The sequence below is a fragment of the Clupea harengus genome, chromosome 1, assembly GCF_900700415.2.
Source record: "Clupea harengus chromosome 1, Ch_v2.0.2, whole genome shotgun sequence".
Classification (NCBI taxonomy): domain Eukaryota; kingdom Metazoa; phylum Chordata; class Actinopteri; order Clupeiformes; family Clupeidae; genus Clupea; species Clupea harengus.
Window position 1 is genome coordinate 6,270,726 of NC_045152.1, and position 20,365 is coordinate 6,291,090.

The window sequence follows — 20,365 nt, forward strand, 5'->3', positions numbered from 1 at the left end:
TGCTTTTTGGATGCTTTCTTAGTGACTGGAGTAGTGGAGCTTGCCATCCTAATTATTTTAAAAGTTTTGGCACAAACCATCTCTATTTGACTCTTTAAGAAGGGGGGGGAGGGGGTAATTAATTGGGAATGGGGACATATAAATCCTGAAGGCTTGCAGTTGCTCTCTGACAGCAGTCGTTTTTCGCCCCTGAAAGCCCTCTCCCATGCTTGAGTTATGGTGCTCTGGTGTGCCAGGGTCCACTGGCTGCATCTCCAAAGCCTCTTGCAGAGAGAGAGAAAAGAGGAATTTACTCTTTAGAAGAAGGAAAAGAGGCCAGGTGATTCAATCTAAGCTGATAAGAATCAGACCTTCAATTCATACACTCCTCCTTTTTTGGCGCCCAAACAAATTCATCATAAAGGAGCTACCAGCTTTAACCCGTGTGCGATTTTCATTTTTTAGTTTACTCCGTTGGAGGACCACGTTATTATTCGCTGCCGTCTCTGTGTCTCCGCGAATCTGTTATCTTTATATATTTTCATCCATTAGCGTTGCAGTGGGTTTAGTCCACCCCATCAGCTTGTCAGACCTCAGCCGTCTGGAGGCAGTCACTTGAAATCACGCAGTGCATCTGTGAGAGACAATGAAGATAATTTATCTCCAATCGTTTGTTAGGCGGACCTTTACCGCTGCCCCTCGGTGTCTCTCCCCATCATTTGTACGGTTCACCATAAATGATTTAGCATTGTAATTAGCATCTGTAGTCATCAATTAAGTGGGACCTCATCACTGTGGACTGCATTTAAAAAAGAGCCTCAACTACTTGTGCCTTAGTTTGCTTACTCATTCCCCCATCCATTCATGTGTAGCCTATATCTGCTGTGTTCATTGTGCACTTAGGACAATTATATGATGATAACATATCTATTTTGCACATTCAAACCTTCCCCTCCCTCCAATTTAATTGTATATGAGCCACAGTTGTTTTTTTTATGAAGTGCTCACTTATTATTCAATATGTATTAAATCATTCATATGTCATATCTCCTAAATCATTTCAGTTAGTCATGTAGATGTGATTTAGTTCATATGACATACATTATTACAGCCTCAGTAAATAATATTTTATGTCTGTGTGGACAAGTTATCCTCACTGAAATGGGCCCTGGCTGACTAATAGACTGCCGTGGATGTGGACAGAGAGTGAGACTCCATAACCTGTCCGGCTCTGGTCCCTTAGACAGAAGTACCCGTCTGCAGCCTCTTTGACCTGCCATAAAATATAATTCACTCAAGTGTATTTGCATTCAGAATTGTAATTCACGTTTTGTACAGCCCTATCTATCCACCAGATGAGATTGGTGGCTCTTTAGAATAATTGAGAGGCACGAGAAAGAGCGGGAGTGAATGAAAAATATTTTACTCCTGCCACGAAACACATAGATTCCCTCGCACACGGAGCCTCCCTGCAAGAATATATTGACTGCCTACCAAACTCATCAGAAGATTGTTCAGTCAGGCTACTTGCATTAATCGTGAAATAAATTGAAAAATGCAATCAATGATCGGAGTGAATGTTCGCCGGTAATGATATCACATGGAGATAATCCAATAATTGAGAAACTGATGTATTCTCTATCGGTGTTTCGCTACTGGGGCTGTCAGAGTCAAAGCATACTGCGGAGTGCTCTGCGAGAGAGGAAGACTCTGCTGGTTTGCTGGACTCCTCTAATCCTCCCCGCTTCCCCCTGAGCATATGGGGGATCAGAGCCTCAATTAGGCGACACAGTCAGAGCCTTTCCAAATGTGTTAAAACACTTGTTCCGATGAAAAGGCGGTAAGGAGTTTTGTAGGTCTGCTGAGGGGTCCTTGCAAACTAAAGCAATGTTAATTGGTGTCCTTACTAAACCTGTAAAGTCTTGGTCCTTTCAATTGTGCGTGAGTATTATTTTGGACCTCATAATCGTCCCTGCACAATTGCAAAATGTCCCCATAATTTCATCATAGCCTTTCCCTCTTTTTGATGATCCGTGCAGTCAAATTAAACCCCTCTCATGTAATAATGGTTGATTATGCAATACAAATTTTAACTGTTTTCAACTGTTGAACAGTAACACAGTCAAAATAATTCCATAATGAATAAACAGCTTGTCATTACAGCCTTTCAAAATTGTAATGTAGTAAAAATGTTAATGAGTAAAGAGAATATATTGGGTTTGCTGACAGGCCAGTCATTTACACTTTTGTTGTGTAACATTTCTTGGGTTATGAATCGTCACAGTTGTAAAAGTGAACAAACTATGTGAAATTATTCTGAGTATTACACCAAACTGTTTGAACAAAGAACCTTGTTTTGAACTATTTAATCCATCCATTGTGGTCTAAATGTTTAGGAGATTGTTTCTGTCTGAACAATCTAGCAGATTTTTCAATATAAAGTAATTTCCTACAGGCAGAGGCACATAGGAGCTCTAACTATGCAAACAACATCAGGACTGTATGTCAGTATGAGGGATGACGGATCTCCTGCTGTTTAAAATGGAGTTGCTATCCCTAATCAGATCAACATGAATTGAATGTACTTGCTCTTGAGGAATGATGTGTGCATGCATGTGTGTGTGCTTGTGTATATGCTTGCAGGGAACTTATTTTTCACCTAGGTAATTTAGAAGAGGAATATGCGATAACAACCTCCTTTTGTGTATGTGTGCATGATGTGTGTGTGTGCATGTATGTGTGTGTGTGTGTGTGTGTGTGCATGTATGTGTGTGTGTGTGCATGTATGTGTGTGTGTGTGCATGTATGTGTGTGTTTGTGTGTGTGTGTGTGTGTGTGTGTGTGTGTGTGTGTGTGTGTGTGTGTGCATGATGGGTGAAACCTTTTACACACTCGGAAAATTCCGAAGAGAAATATCTGAGTTTATGATAGCCACCTCCTTTTGCTGTCATAGTAATCTGCACATCAGCCTCAGACATCTCCACAGAAAAGTACATTGCTAAACACAATGTACATGGAAGCACTTGTGGCGCAGACTGGTAGAAGTAGTAATGGCAGTAATGTGAGTTAGTCTAAGCGTAGCGTTGTATGCGTGGGTCGTTAGCAAATTGGCCTCGGGTTTTCCATTTTGTTCTTCCTGAGCCTGGGAGAAGACTTGGGGGTAAGTCGGCAGGATCAGCCAGAACAAAGGCGGATCCATGAGCGAGTGTGATCTCTGGCGAGGCATGTCAGAGACTGCTGCGTGCTCCTCCGGTCCAGCCGTGATGAGGGCCGATGGATTAACGAGCGCCAAACACAGCATTTTCTTGGTTGTCCTGTCGTATTGGCAGCATCATTTCGCTTTTAAGCCAGGAGCTCGATACTCCGCAAGCAAGCCACACGGCCAGAGAAATGAGATGACGACGCACTAAAAAGCCATAAAGCTTCTCATACGCACTCTGCACCAAGAATCCATAAAGCATTCAAGGAATATTTGTTTAATGATTTAGAAGGAGCGCTTGTATTGTTTTCCAAAAAAATGCAACAGTGCATTCACTGAGGAAAAGACAGGCATTGCAGAGAGGTTAGGCAATGTGGAGATGGCAAATATTTTCATTGACATTAGCATTCCAGGTGTATTTTGTTAAGTATGAAATTGATATTTATTTCTGTAGTGATTTTGTAAATGACAAATACTTCATTGTTGTGACCACTACGTATGTCTATTCAAGCGAGTTTTTTTTTTTTGACGAATGTATTGTGTGTAGTCCAGCATAATAGAAGTAGGCTATTCACAAAATTAGAATCCTTGGCTTAGTGAATGATCTAGATTTTAGGAACAAGGATAAATAAATACATTGTGTCAGCTTTGCAGGTGTATAATTCTAAGACTTCTCAAATTTGAATTAAGTTATTTTGAATGATCCTATTGAGTGTACACACACCTTTCAGGAAGCAAGGCTCTGGTGTGCATCTTAGTTATCCTCCCTTGCTCTGAAAAGACACTGAAATTGCTTTTGTAATTAATATTTTGCAAGACTTGAAATGATCTCTCGCTACAGGGCAACACTTTTTTTTTGGCATTTAGCTCTGTGTTGTGGAAATGCCACTGATTCTACCAGCAGCCCCATCAGACACGTGCTGTTTGTGCTGCACATGGAGAGAGGAGGGAGAGAAATTAAATACAAATGAAAATTCTTGGGCAGTGTATGCAAGGGAGCTAAAAAAAAAATGAAGAAATCTTGTGGAGTTGCTAGTGTTTGCCATGAAACTCTCCCTGACTCCCATCCTCCAGCCTGCCTCCACAACAAGGCTGTATCTCCTGCACACCTCAAGGTGCATACGGCAGACTGGCCGTGGTATTCTAATATTGATGGGCGGCCTTAAAAGGCTCAGATCTGGCAGCCTCTTTCCTCTCAGCTCCCTCATAAGCTGAGTGCTGTGAATGCAGTCTGCCTGCCTGCCTGCCTCCCACCAACACTCTGGCATATAGGGAATTTGTGCTTTGTCAGCTCTCTCTCTCTCTCTCTCTCTCTCTCTCTCTCTCTCTCTCAACATTCACCCCTCCCCTCCCCTCCCTTCCTCTTCTCTCTCCCTCCCTTTCGCTCTCATTATATCTCCAAGTACAGTATAAATGAATGGCATGGTATAGCCCTCCATTCTGTAGCATTTCATGAGCATTTATTGATGCTGAAATGAAATGATATGAAGACTTCACCCACATTCGGACGTGCAGATGGCGTGAGCGCATCGGACGCATTCACTAGTGTTTGATCTCGCGTCGGCGGACCTTAATTGAAATAGAGCAGACCGCGTTCATTAGGCCCACCAAGATCCTAGGCCATTGTTTTCCCTCCAGCTTATCAGTGTTTTAACATCAGAGATGGTCTTTAAGTCATTATCGATATCTTGTCCCCTCCGGGTAGTCACAACTTTATGAGGGAGAGTGTGGGTGTTTGTGTGTGTGTGTGTTGGGGGGGGGGGGGGGTCACAGGAGAGAGGACCTAAATCAAATATAGCCTAAATCACTACACTTCTTTGTCGAGGCTTCTCTACTATGCTATGATCTACTGAAATACTCTACACCACATTTTGAAAATGGGCTTGCTGTATTACATTCATCGACTGTTTTATCGATGGATTGATAAAAGGAGGCAGCACAACATGTATTTTCCATTGTTTTTTCTCCCTCTCTCTCTCTCTCTCCATCCGTCTCTTTTCCCTCCCCTATCATGCCCCCCTCTCTCCCCGTCCAGACGGACGGCTAGGTGCACTTCTCTCTGTGTCAGCTTAATATACTCATTCTCCACAGCCTTGTTCTTTCGGCTGTAGTCAGCACTGTGCCACTTATTGACATTTTTTATTCCGCCTTTTTTCTGCATGGCTAAGACATATAGGCTTCACCGGAGGACCCCGCTCGCTGTTCACCTCTCCCTGGCGTGTACCGGGGTTTAGCCTGGCCCCTCACCTCCCGCGCCCGTGACTCCAACATCACAGCCATGTTGGTTTCTGTTGTTGTTGCTTTTTTGTTTTTTGTAATCTATACGTTCTCATGTGTGCCAAAGAGAGAGGAAGGAGGAAAGAGAGGAATAGAGGGAGGGAGGGAGGGATGAGACTAGCTTGTCTTGGGTGAGGGGAGGGAAGGGGAGCGGGGTAGAAATTGCCCTCAGAAAGAGAGAGGGAGAGAGAGATAGATAGAGAGAGAGAGGAAGAGAGAGAGATAGATACAGTATATAGAGAGTGACATAGAGAGAGAGAGATAGATAGAGAGAGAGAGGAAGAGGGAGAGAGAGATAGAGAGAGAGATATAGATAGAGAGAGAGAGGAAGAGAGAGAGAGAGAGTAACAGAGAGAGATAGATAGATAGATATATAGAGAGGGATAGAGAGAGAGAGATAAAGAGAGAGAGAGAGAGAGAGAGATAGATAGAGAGAGAGAGGAAGAGAGAGAGATAGATACAGTATATAGAGAGTGACATAGAGAGAGAGACATAGATAGAGAGAGAGAGAGAGAGTAACAGAGAGAGAGAGATAGATAGATAGATATATAGAGAGGGATAGAGAGAGAGAGATAAAGAGAGAGAGAGAGAGAGCAGCGGGTGTCCCTGCATTCACTGGAGTGCTGTTTGTGTTCCCATTGTTGCTTTTCCTCTTGATTTTCTTCTCAAGAGCGTCATTACCAAGCGGGGGCCTCACTCTGGAAGCATTTGGAGTTCCCTTAGCTCGCTCTCTCTCGCTCTCTCTCTCTCTCTCTCTCTCCCTTTTCAATTCATTTGTTTTCTCTCTTTTTCCTCCTTTTGCCCATTTCTAGCTCTGTCATTACCCCTCGATGTGTTCTCTGGGCACAGAGTGCCTGACAAACCACCAAAATCCACGACAATGAGAGAGAGAGAGAGAGAGAGTGACATAGAGAGAGACAGACAGACAGACAGAGAGAGAGAGAGAGAAAGAGAGCGATAAAGACAGAGGTATTTACCCGCAATTCTCCCAAAAACTATTATCAATCCATTATGCATCCGCCTCGGTCCCAGGGCCTCTCATGGGCTCTTGAGCCTAGGGAGGATTCTGTTGGAGGAGAAGATGAATTGGCACAGTCCTCAGTGTTTCTGGTACAAATTTACTCACAGCAAAATCTCAGCGTGTGTGTGTGTGTGTGTGTGTGTGTGTGTGTGTGTGGCAGTCTGCAGGCAAGTGAGTGAGAGGAGGAGAAGCCCTCAGGACATGAGTGTGTGTGTGTGTGTGTGTGTGAGTCTCCCTCTCGGCTCCCCGGGAGTCCGCTGATTGTCCTGGAGCCATGGGAAAGCTGGAGCGCAGGAGCTCACCTGTAGCCGGCGCTCAGGGGCAGGCACTACTCTCTCACACACACACACACACACACACACACACACACACACACACACACACACACACACAGCTCTCCAGCACTACCCAAACCAGTGAGCTGTCATTAAGGCCAGGCCAGCTCACAGATTGAGTTGTACAGATGTCCTCCATTTTAGCCCCCCTATGTCTTGTTCTTTTTCCTCATTCCTTTTTGGGCAGAGTATTTGCGGTGAGATACTAGCTACTCATGGTATTTGCAGAGTGTTTGCAGTGAGATACTAGCTACTCACAGTATTTGCAGAGTGTCTGCAGTGAGACAGTAGCTACTCACAGTATTTGAATAAGTCATGATGCAGCTTTTTTTTCTTGCAGACAAAAATCTCGCTGAGTATTTTTTTTATTTTTGCTCACGCTCACATTGGAAGTTTAGTGAGTTGAAAATGTTCAGTTTTTTTTTCTTTCTGTCTTTCTCTTACTTACAACCTACACCTCTGCACAGCCTTTAATTATTCATTCATGGACGTATTCATGCGTGGGCCTTCACTATTCCGCCTTCTGAAGACAAACTCCCTTTCCTTCCCTGTCTGTGGGGGTTTACTCGTAAACAGCTAGCTTTGGAAGTTGTCCATTAGTACGGCACTCACTGCTAATTTAATGTGGAGACATTTCGCAGCAACGGGGTTAATGCGTTCATTTCTGTGCGATCTCATCAAACGACGACGAGAAGAAAAAAAAAACAATCCTATTCCCCCTTCTCCTTTATTTCCTTTCATCTATGGTCATAATCCTCTTTAGGGTCCTCTCCCTTACTCCACGTCCAGTGTCTAAATGATGGAAATCTTATTCCGCGGCACTCTCCGCAGGGTCTAATGGACCACGGACATGCTTCCGCGCGATCTAAGTGTCTCGGGGCCTGGAGGATGAGTGCAACTGTTAATGACATTAAACTTGAGGAGAGACATCTTCATACACATATTCTGTTTCTTAGATTATCGCTCGTCCCCATGCATTACTGAAAGGAAGTATTAACGGGTGTGGGCGATCTGCGTTTCTGGAGTGGCGATCGACGAGCAGGCCTTTGAGGTGTTACCAGGGGCCCCTGAGCTTGTAATTGAATATCTTTCGCCCATTGGGTTTGACATTAACAAAATTAGGAGCGTTTTACTCCCTTATTACGCCGTTATTTGTCGCGTGCAATGGAACGGTTCGTATTTCTTTTTTCTGTGCAGAATCGTAGCCCCTGATTGAGTCTAATTGAAATGGACATCAGAAAGCTGACACGCTATTCTAATTCACACTCTTTATGTTTTGCTCTCTTCAGATTCCTGGACAGCAAATGAATTGTGACGGAGAGGCACTCAGGGTAAGTTTCTTTTGGTCCGTTATGGCGTGGTGTTGTCGTTTGTGGTCGTTGTGGCTTTTGTTTTCCCTCTTTCTACTGCCCCGAGGTATTCAAGTCGCACAGCTTTTTGTCATCGCTCTTTTCATGAACCTTTCCAAAAAAATATGAATAAAACCGCAGAGGAGAAAAAGACAGAGATCAGTGCATTGAATCGTAGCTGTGCAAATTTGTTGTGACTCTATTCTTGTAGTTGTAATTTCCCTTTGCGGTATTTATTAAGTTTTTCTGCAAGACAGGTGATTTGGTGTAGATGGTTTGTGATCATGCATTTAAACCGCGGATTAGTGGTAGATATTCATTTGTTTGCCATGCAAACACCTTGAGAAAATGGCACGCACACTAAAGGTGCATCGTCACTGCAGAACTTCCAGGGCGTGTTCCACCTTCAGCAAAAAGTTTGTGAAAGACAAAAACAAAATGCTGTAACTGTCCTCTCCCTGAACACAATTAAAAAGGATTCATCTGTACGCGATTGTGAAGCCCTGGCCTGGCCCTGGCTAAATACATACATATGTAACAATTCACAAATTTCAAACAACCAAACTTAACCTATCGTGGACATTTAAATGTAACCTTGGCTCTCCTGAATTTTTTGCCTCCTATTCTGACCCGAGAAAACACTCACGTGAGGCCCACTTTGTCGGTGTCTGAACCACTCTCCTGCTCTCCGGGCCGGGTCGAGGTCTTTATTTCTCTGGCAGACACAGAGCAGTGCTGAGCCACTCGGACCTGGTTTGTATGGAGTGCGGCGTGTGCAGATCTTGCCGATTCAGGCAGAAGCTGAGAGGCAAATTTGTACAACACACTCAAAAGGGGGCTTTGGTGCAGTCGTATCCGCCAGTGTAATTTATCATGGTTTGTTGAGGGATTCTAAGTCTGAAAGGACTAAGATGATTAATGCCCTGATGTTCTCATTCATACAATGCCATCAGTCTAATTCCTGTTGCTAGCACACCGGCTTGTTTATTTGTTGTTGTTGCTGTTGCTGCTGCTGCTGCCTCTTTCCTGTTTCTTTTTAATTATCTTAAATCACGAAATGTACAGATATTGCGGCAGGAGATGAAATCAATGTAGCAGTGATTATGATCACAACAAATGCCTTTTATTTGCCTTGGGGCATCGTAAGCTTTTCCCTTATGAGTCTCTTTCATATTTTAATTTTTTTTTTACTTTATTTTTTATTTTGTTTCTAGTATCCACAATGATTTGGAAAGCTCTCATGTTTGGCTGTTTATAGCGGTGTGGTTGACACCCTGGTAATTGTTCTCAGCTAGCGTCTACGTGCTACGCCTGCAGCATTTAGCACGGAAACTGTGTAGGTTAGACTCATTTCCTGCGGAGGATAATTTGAGGACGGCTCTGGATGATCAGAAAAATCGGAGATCAAATATTATTATGAAGGTATGGGATCAAAACGAATGGGTAAAGACGTGCAGGCTTCGAGGCTGTGATACCGAGAGACAGAGAGGCTCTTGTCCAATTAAGATAAAAGCGGTCTCATAATAACGAGGTGATGGTAACATTTTGCTCTAATAACCGTCATGCCTTTGTTGGGGAGGCCCTTTTGAACCCAACAAGACTGGGCTGGCTTCGCCTCCCATTTCTCCACTGTTATTTCAGACGCTGAGTTTTTCCACCCAGCCAATTCAGGTTAAGTGGCTTTCGCGAGGCCCACACAGACCACAGCCCAGACCACCATGTAAATGCACCAGCCTCTGGCCACTAGTCCATTCCCCAGGACCATTAGACCCCTCTTGCCCTATAGTAATAACCCTTTACACAAGCCAGCACTGGCTGACCCCAGCACCACTCCACTGCCTGTCTTATGTTTGAGGTTAGGGCATGTGATGAAAGTTACTCACTTTGCTTCACTGTAAAAAAAAATAATAAAAAAAACAGGCCATGGCATGTAAGGTTTGATTGTTTGTGTGTAGATTTTTCAGTATTTATAGTGCTGTGTTTTTATCAAATGGTATTTTTACACGGTATTTTAACCGTATTTTAATAGGCTTCTCCTGTTACTGCAACAGCTATTTATTTGGACTGTTTGTGCCTTGGTTTACATTGGTGTGACCAATGTCACAAGTATAAAAAAAAAAAACAGTTTGAATTTGGAAACACTATTTTCAAGGATGAAGTGACTCTAATATCAAGACACTACGATCCATATCAAAGTCTTGGTAATGTGGTTTACATTCTCATCGCCAGATGTGCCTTCTTGTTGTTCCCCAGTGTATTTTTTTTTGTCTGCGTTGGAGCGATATTAAAAGTGTGTGTGTGTGTGTGTGTGTGTGTGTGCGTGTGTGTGCTGCCAGCGTAATGCCTCGCCGCTGGCCGCTGCAGTACTCAGCAGTAGCGTGTTGGAGTCAGTAGATGGCTGTAGAAAAGAGCTTTAGCAGCCCCGTCTGCATCACACACACACACACACACACACACACACACACACACACACACACACACACACACACACACACACACACACACACACACACACACGAGGAAGCCCGAGACAAACCTGAGCGAGCCGAGGCCTTGGCCCGAGACAACAAAGACTTTTTATCAAGCCAGGCAGAGGAGGGAGGGAGGGAGGGAGGGAGGGAGGGAGGGAGGGAGAGAGAGAGAGAGAGAGAGAGAGAGAGAGAGAGAGAGAGAGAGAGAGAGAGAAGAGAAGAGAAGGAGTGGAAAGAAGGGGGAGGGAGGGGGGAAAAGGTAAAACGCTCCAGTAGGAAGACACAGGTGCAGGTGCTTCCGCCTTAACACCTTGTGCTCTGCTCTGCTCAGCTCCGCTCTGTCTGCTCTGCCCCACTGTGCCAGGAGGGTTTGATCCATGTTAGAGGTGTGACTTTTTTTTTTCCCTTCCTTTCAGAGGGGAGAACTTCCTCTTTGCACTAGTCCAGTCGTCCTCCTGCTTTTTTTTTTCTCTTAAAGCTGTACCTCTCTGTAACTGACACATCAAGGAGTGCCTTGCCGTCTGTGGAGGGTGGGGTGGGGGGGGGGGGGGGGCGCAGACGTCGAAACTAGCCCAGCGCTTCTCCACTGCTTCTTGCCGGACAGGAAATGGATGCTTTTTGATTTACGTCCGGGGTTCTTGCTCAGTGGCTGTTTCTTGCTACTCACCACATTGGTTTTTTATTTTGTATTTTTATTTATTCCTCTTTTTCCTTCTTACACCCTTTGCTCACGGAAAAGAAGGGCCAAATATTTTTTGCGACACTTTTTTTAAAAAGGGAACCATTTCCTCCCATATTTGCTTGTGGACTTTTTTCTCTCGCCTCCTTTTTTTTGTCTGCCTCTGAGATGTTTTCTTGTACTGTGGTTTGTGCTGTAGTGTGTGAGTGTGTATAGTACAGAGAGAAAGAGAGAGCATCTGTATATATGTGTGAATGTGTCTGTGTATGAACATGAGCATGCTTGTGTGAGTGAGTGAGCGTGTGTGAGCGAGCGTGCGTGCGCATGTGCGTACGCGTGTGTGTGTGTGTGTGTGTGGAGGGGGTGAGAGTGCGCGAGCGAGGATTGAATCCTCCTCAGTTACCCCACCCCTCTCCAGCCGTCCCCCACCCCACCCCCACCCCTCTGCTCTCGCTCCGTTTCTGAGAGCGCAGTTGTACTGGACTTCCTTGGTGCACGGATCCGCTCATTAAACAGACACGTCAAGAAACTGTTGCCTAAGCAGGGATTGTTAGTGAGACGAGCAGGACGAGCGAGTGGGGGGAAAAGGAGAGAGAGAGAGAGAGAAAGAGAAAGAGAGAGAGAGATAGGGAGAGCGAAAAAAGGGAGGAAACAGCCCTGCTAGAGGAAGGAGAAAAAACACACACACACACACACGTGAAGAACCTGCTACCTCCTTCCTCTGTCATTCTGATTAATACTTTTTATTCCTATCCAAATACTGTACATTGACAGTCAAATACATTTTTAAATTGAGAAGGACGAAAATATCCAGTGAGTGGGAAGAGAGAGGACAAAAAAGAGGAATTCAACCTGGTTTTGCATTCTTCACCTCCATAACTTGGTCAAAGAAGGAAAGCTTGCTTCACTGTCGTGGGAGAGAGCCTTGAGTCCTTTTTCAAGATGATGATGTATTTGTGGGTATGTAACATTTGTCTATTACTCTTTGTCAGATTGTCTTTGTGTTATCAATCATGTGATGTGTGTGTGATGTGTGTGTGATGTGTGTGTGTGTGTGTGTGTGTGTGTGTGTGTATACGTGTGTGAGAGTGGGTCTGTGCACTGTGGCATTTGTGTTTGCTGTGTGTGGCTTCATGAGAAGTCCATTCATAATTGATAAGAGAGACCTGCCTTTTTATTTATAGGGTATAAGTTCCTGTCCTTGCAAATATGTGATGTAAGGATGCTGCTTCCCTGTGTGTGTGTGTGTGTGTGTGTTTGTGTACGCATTTGTACATGTTGTGTATGTGTTCACATTTACTGTTTGTTTGTTTGTTTGTTTGTTTGTTAATTCCCAGCGAGTTTTCAGTGGGTTTGGATGCTAGTAGTGTGTGGCTGATTTATCGTTCTGTGCAGCTCGTCCTGGAAACACACTGATTCAGCGGCAGGGTGTGCATGTGCCATTTGAACATTCGCTTTTAACGACCAATCGTTGTTTCCTGAACCAGAACAGGATTTAATAGCCAGCACTGACTTTGATAAATGCAGGAAAACTTTTTTTTTTATTATTTATTTCATTTAGCCTTTTCATTTATTTATTTATTTATTTGTTTGTTTGTTTTTTTTTTTTTTTTTTTTGTGGAAACATTCCTGCTGTGGAATGTATGGTGGTTACACATTCAGACACTGTATTGGACCGCGAGAGGGAAGTCGCTACCGATTTTATAGATAATTTTTTTCTGGTTTGCCTCATTTGAAACTTTGAGTTCTGTGATCATGTGTGGTGTCTGTCGCGAGAGGAGCAGTACAGTTGAGGGGCTGCTGTGTGAAAGGTGACCCTTGACCTCCGAGCTGCCAGTCTGGTAGTCCTCTCACTTTCAAAAGCCGCTGTCATCTTTCCCTTGAAAAGTTCTGCCTCTGACCGCGTGGAACTTTCTGCAGCCCCAAGTTTTGGCCCATCCATGGTGGTGAAGTATGAGAGAGAAGGCATTGACGCATAACTGCAGGGGTGTGACACGGGAAGAGTGTGTGATGTGTGGAGAGAGCGGATGATGAGAGAGACTGTGTGTGTGTGTGTGGGTGTGTGTGTGTGAGAGTGAGAGAGAGAGAGAGAGAGGTCTGTGGCTCTCCTCATTATCTGTCTCCCCACCTGCCATTATCACTCAAAATCAGTCCTAGTTGAGGAGATTTCACTTGAGTTAATTGCTCATGCAGTAAATTTAAAGTACCCTAGTGAAGGCTGCTCTCTGAGATTTATCAGAGAATCAATCATGTCCAACTAAATCCTAATCTGATGGGCAGGTCCAGTCACAGAAAGAGACCGAGGCAGGGAGGCCTTTGGTCCGTTATGTCATATATGTATACTGTGGAGTCGTTCAATTTCAGCCACTTCCTTTCAACTTTCGGCAGAATGTGATGCTATTTCAGACGTATAGCCTTTCGTTTTTTTGAAAACAGGAGCGATAGCTCGGTGTGCTCCATGAGGTCTCGAATAATAGTGGAGGAGCACCTCAGTCCGAATCGAGCGAGTGCACTTCAAAAGTTCTTTGAAAGCTTCAAAGTAACATCAAAGTTAAGAAAAATGAAATGAATAACTCCCATAATTAACTCCGGGTGGTAATGCAGGAATGGCATTGGGAGTGAACAGTGAGGCTATCACTTACAAATAAACAATCATTATGAACCACAGGCAGAAAATGTATACATTTGAAAAGTATCAAAGATGATCATGCAGCGCTTTCATCCCAACCCCCCTTTTTATTCTCCACGTACAGCAACATGCAGGTCATTTATATCTATTTCCCCCCCGCATGAATATGGTGAATATTTCATTACAGGGAATGGTGTAGGAATATTTCATCTGTCCATACCGGTGAAAATCAATACTGTGCACACATGACTGAATGCTTTATTACTGCGATCGCTGTGCTCGCAGGCATTTTTTGCGCTTTCCGCAGACGTGTGGCCACAATATTGGAGAGGTGGGTGATTGAATTTATTTGAACCTAATGCCATTAAACAGCTTGGCCTGGCCCCGCCGCAGAATAGGGCTGAACGGAGAGAGTGCTTCCCACCTCCACTTCTCCGCTTCTACGCTTCTCCAGCTCCAGATTAGGTGGTGTCATTTCCTGCTAAGGGAGTTTGTAAATCATTCCAGACAATAAAAACACACACATACACACACACACACACACACACACACACACACACACACACACACACACACACACACACACACACAGAGGAAAACATGGCTTGTCACTGAGGTCACCCTGAGTTATTTGGGATGACCTATTGGGCTTGTCACTACGAATTTGCGCATATTTATCGCGTTCGCCATTTAACGTGGGCCCTCTCCGTTTGCGCTGTATTTCAGAACACACAGCAACTGTCGAATGTTTTTTTTTGTTTGACGCTTCACTTTGGAGAGAGGAGAGAATTGTGGGGTAGATATTTCTCGCGGCTGGCCAGCGATAGTGTTGTATTTATCACAGAGTAGAATGAAGGTGCCTTGTAACCTGCATTCTCTTTTTGTTGTGTTGTCCTACACGGTCTACCTGATTTCTACTTCAAATAAAAAAAGCATTGCCGGCTGTGTCAGTGGCATATTCGTTCATATAAGAGCTGTGAAAGTAATGTAAGGCTTTGATTAATACAAAATTACATTCAGAGTTAAATGAATACTTGTTCCCTCATGAATTAAGTTTCATGATCACATTGAGTTCCTCAGAAAGAATTGGAATTGGTTGTGAAGCACATGAAGGCAATGACATTATTTTATTTCAGAGGATGCTCCTTCAGGGATTTCAGTGGGTTATCAGCATAGCCTTGTTTTTTAGGGAGAGGATATAGAATATTTAATTGAGGCATGTATCCAGAAGATGGAAAAATTGAACATCAATAGCGAGATTTAACTTCTATAGTCATTTTCAAGTTGCAAATGTCATATGTCCCTAGAGGTGTAGACACATGTCAAATTGCACAGACAGACGGTCCCCACAGAGTTGGGTGTAGATCATGTTCATAGCAAAAAGGGTTGTAATTTCATCACATCCAAAGTGACAAAGGCTTCACCTTCTGTTGATGTTATACAGAATATATTTCTGCTTTAGGACTGTAGGATTGTGGGAATTTCAGCAGTTTCTCGTTCAACGTGAATACCACACAATCATGAATTTCGGAATATAGTCACACTGTTATTTTTTTATCCCAGATGTCAGACTAAATTATTAGTCAAACTTGGTACATTTGGTACATTTTAGGTGACAACTCCGGTTCGGAGTGAGACAGAGTGAGATTGCAGATATCACCGAGCTCGATCTCAGAGAACACCATGAGGACTTTGGAGAGGCGTAAGTAAGCATGAGCACTTGGAGACAGGGAAAAAATGCTCTGCAGAAATACCTCTGCTGACTGCAACATCTGTTCACCTTAAAGGGCTAGCCTCCGGATTTATTTGAAATGCTGCAGAATTACTGGGCTGCGTGGCTGTAAATCGAAACTTAATTGTTCAGGCTTTTCTTCTGCGCCACACTAGCACTCTCTCTCTCGCTCTCTCTCTCTCTCTCTCCCCCTCTCCCTCTTTCTCTTTCTCTTATATTGGTCTATAGCTCTCAGTGTCGCTCCTCTTCTCATCTTTCATAATCAGTCCCTTTGTCTTGTTTTTGTCTCTTATCGTTATATGTCCAGCATTTTTACATCTATCTCTCTGTCCTCATGTACCACCTGTCTCTTTCTTGACCTCGTTGTGGCGTCTCTCCCATCCTCTCTCCACTGTCTCCATAGATCTTTGCCACGGCTCCCAACATCCTCGTTGGGTGGCCTTAATTCTCCGTTAAAAACAGGGAATAATAAACGAGCACACACACTGCGCAGCGGCCCGATTGATCCGAGCTCCGCGGCTCCCGGGCCTCCCGATGCTCGCATGGCGGCCTGTCACCCGCGTGCCGCCTCCTGTGGACCTGTCAGCTCCGAGCCATCAGAGCGCGGGGGATAGGCCGGACAGACACCAAGAACGAATCAATGAGCTAGAAGAGCCGTCCAAACAGCCGTGTCAGGGCCCCGGCCGTCCGATTTGACATTATTGCTTCTTCTTCCTCTCCTCCTCCTCCTCCTCCTCCTCCTCTTCATTGGCCTGGCCCTGGCTGTCGGATAAGGGAGGGGGGAAAAAAAGTGCTGCGGAAGCCGCTCTGGCTGTCTGACTCGGCTCACCATAGATGCTATGAAAGCAGTTTATTCAATTGATTGATAAAGGTTGCCCTGGATAATAATCTATGTGGGAAGCGTGACACAGGAGCTCAAGAGTTTTGCAAAGCACCATGCTCTCTTTCTCTCTCTCTCTCTCTCTCTCTCTCTCTCTCACACACACTCTCCTTCTCTCTCACTCTCTTTCTCTCTCTTTCTCTCTGCCTGTGTGTGTAAGTGACCCCGACACACACTTGCCCCCTCATGTTTGAACCTTCTCATGTTTAAACTGCCCGTTAATCTAGCTTCTCATCCTTTAAGCCGCTATCTTTTGGGGTGCGCTTAAGCCCCAGACCAGTGGGTTTCTCCTTGTGCCGTTTCATCATATCAACCCTATGGATGTAATTCGGAACAAACACAAGCTTATTTGCCAGGGTCTGAGTGGACTGCTTTCTTCTTCTTTTTCTTTTTGTTCTTTTTGCTTTTTTCCAATCTGAAATCCGACTTACAACTTTGATGCTTTGATGAATATCAGGGTCTGTGGAGCTTCCTGCTAAATATAGCACGGTGTATGAGGTGGTGGAGCAGACCTCCCAGATCTCGGAGCAACACAGCGGAGATCTCTTACAGAACCAGCTGCGTCGCAATTCAGCTGAAACCCCACACAAGTGTCTTAACAAGCAGGGCATGTTGCCATGGTGTTTACAGTATTTGGGCTAGATGTGGAGGAAGTTGAAGCTAAACTGTTTTATTTCTGCAGAACAGCAAGTATTGCTTCTTCACTGTGAACGTAATTCGGCTCAGAACGAGAAGTTTTACAACTTTGCTACTGGAATGGGAAACGTTTGGATTATGGCTTTGGTTATGCAATGTGATTCATGCAAAAGCATGTTCCGTGTTAATTCGATTTTTATTTGTTCATACCAGGAACTTGAGCTAATTACTTTACCAATTATTTGAAGTACAATCTTCCTTTGACTGAATCATCTCGCCGTATCGCTCTCTCCGCTTCCCTCCCCTCGCTGAACTGGCTGAGGAACGGCACATGGTGTGTCTTCGCGTGCCGAGTGTTGACCGCTGGTGAAGAGTATTAATGTTAATGTCAGCCCGAGCAGCAGGGAGAGCCATAGAGGGGGGGGCGGGGGCGGTTCAGATTGCCCTGCTGATAGAGTTTTACAGTGTATGACAAATCAATGCATAGCATTTTCATAATGAATGGCCTTGGCATTTGGAACGGCAGTCGGCCCACGGGCTTGGTTGCTGACCTGTGGCAGGAAGTGATGTTATATTTCATTATGTGGCTCCGAGGAGCACCGGATCCTGCCATTTGTCTGCAAGAAGGAGCCTCGGTCCTGGCAGACTGGCTCTTTTGACGCCTGTGTGTGTGTGTGTGTGTGTGTGTGTGTGTGTGTGTGTGTGGGTGTGTGTGTGTGTGTGTGTGTGTGTGTGTGACAGAGAGAAAGAGCAAATGTCTATGTGAGTGTTGGGAAAGATGTGAGAAGGAGTTAACGTTGTGACACAGAAAAGGGAAGAATCCTGGAATCAAGTGTCCCAAATCAAACACACACACACACACACGCACACACACACACACTTCAGAATCCAGTGGCCCATTTCACGAGACTACCCTTCCACACACCTGTCTTGTTAGTACTGTCCCTTCATTTAATGTCACTGCTCTTCTCCTGTAGTCACAGCAACACACACACACACACACACACACACACACACACACACACACACACACACACACACGTCCACACGCCCACATGCCCATGATCACGCAAATACACTGACCTCTTAATTAAAATGTGATAATAATTGACTTTGGAGCTGCCAGTGTTTGCATGTGCTCCTCGTAGCTCAACACTGGAGCTGGGCGTGCATGAATTGTAGCTCCACAAGAGATAGGGGAGTGTTTGCACTGATTCTCCGTGAGGCTCGTCGTTGTGCCGACGCCTTTGATCCAGCCGTGCCCTAGTGCGACCTGCTGCATGAATGCAATTAATGTCTGTGGAAAGTGCTGAATAGTGCAGATCTCAAATTTTCCCTTTATTCTGTTGCATGCGGAAAAATGTTCTACAGGCCCCTTTCAAAGGCATAGTGTCAGTGGTAAATACACAAAATATTGGTCTTTGAACCTTAAAAATAAGTAAATAAGTGCTTCTCCCTCTCTCTCTCTCGCGCGCATTTTCTGGTAGCATCGGAGTTTTAGTTTTTTTTGTTGTTGCCATTTTTTATTCCACAGAGAAGGGACAGAGAAAAAGAAAAATGAGGCAATCCGTGCACATTCCACGGCTGGCGTGACTGAAATATTGCATATTTATTGAGAACAGTATATTGAGATTTTCCGTCGCCATTGCGATAGCTTTAGACTGAAATTACCACACGGTAATGCAGTTTGGTGTGACTGATATAAACAAAACACGGAGCTGCACAGGCTCTTTCATAAACAGGCTTATTAGTTCTGCAGATTCATCACCGTGGAAGCGTTCGCTCTTCATCCGCATACGGTCCACAGCCTTCCAATACTCGCTTTTTTATTGGGGGGCGTGAGTGCGATACCCGACCATACACGGGGAAAAACGAACGAGAAAAATCACTCGGGCGCCCTGATGGTTTTGCGGATGACAAGCACATCGAGGAGAACACCTCTGTGATAACACTTGCGGGGAGAGAGAGAAAGAGAGAGAGAGAGAGAGAGAAGGAAAGAGAGAGAGAAGGAAAGAGAGAGAAGGAAAGAGAAGTACACCGTAATACACTTTGAAGCCTTCCGTAAAGGACCGGACGAAACCAGAGATTATTGTCATTTTGAGGGAGATCAATGGTGCTTTGCTAATAATTCACTGTAGGGGGAAACCTCGGGGGATGTGGCATTTATCTACAAATATCAACGCGGGCCGAGCCAATCGCCAAGCTCTCGCCTGTGGGGCCACGGCCTCCTCGGTTGTCCTGGTTAATATTGAATGCTTTCCTTCCCCTCTACGACAACGACGAAAGGGGGGGGGGGGGGGGGGAACCAACAACTGTGATTGTTTAGCGCTTCAAATAATGACTTGATGTATGTGGACTGAGGGAACACGCGCTGCTCAGAGTCAGGCCAATGGAAGTAAAAGGGTTGAGTTTGCCAGGAGCTCGCAGGCTCTGCTCACAAGTTCATACATCTGAAATGTCACCAGCGTCGCGGGGACTTCATTATATTACACAGAGAAGGAGCAGTCTGCAGGAACACTTAAAGGACTGAGCCTGAGCAAGGTAGTCCTGTGTTTTGTTTCAAAAGCTGGATTAAAAAAAAAAAAGGGCTTATCTGAATGTGATCTTCGCCGTGAGGGCCCTTGATTTGGGTTCTTGACTGTGATGGGTGTCTTTCTGTTATGACAAGAGGGGAGACACGGCCAATAAGAACACAATTAAGGTAACGTCGCACCCCCCACACACCCCTCTCTCTTCCTCCATCTCAGAGCATACACTTTGTAGTTGTTAATTTAATTGCTGATATTCCCCCCCCGAATCCCTGAAGAGTATAAAGGATTAATCATCTAGTTCATTTCAACAAGAGATATGGCCTTAAGTGAATTGCAGTTTTACCAATTTAACCCTGTGTGCCCCCGGAATGTGACAAGATTAACATTTTCAATTAGCAGGACGTAATTGCGGTGCAGACTCCGTGCTCTGGCCCTGTCCTCTAAGGTGGCAGGAGGGCGTGGAAGGGGGACCGCCTGCTGCCCGCGTTCGGCTGACCCAGGCCTTTTCAAATCTATTTTTCTCTTCTGACATTTGATAATTTGCGAGACGGGGTGGGAGAAAGGGGGAAAAAAACGGTGATTCTTCAATGTTACATGGCATGGCGGTATGGCCAGGACAATGGGTGTAAGCGTTTTGCGCGAATCGG

General features: G+C 44.8%; 1 protein-coding gene across 4 annotated transcripts in view; it reads left to right on the top strand.

The window, feature by feature from the left end:
• The window catches only part of rbfox1 (RNA binding fox-1 homolog 1), a 231,020-nt gene that overhangs the window by 71,841 nt on the left and 138,814 nt on the right, over positions 1 to 20,365 (top strand). For 2 of the 4 annotated variants that reach the window (XM_031565770.2, XM_031565793.2), the window contains exon 3: positions 8,101 to 8,142. The exons of 1 other annotated variant lie outside the window; for it this stretch is intronic. In XM_031565770.2, coding sequence (XP_031421630.1) covers positions 8,101 to 8,142 — 42 coding nt within the window. Of the gene's footprint in view, positions 1 to 8,100; positions 8,143 to 11,778; positions 12,271 to 20,365 lie in introns of those variants that run through there. One more of the 4 variants, XM_031565799.2, reaches the window with a different exon arrangement.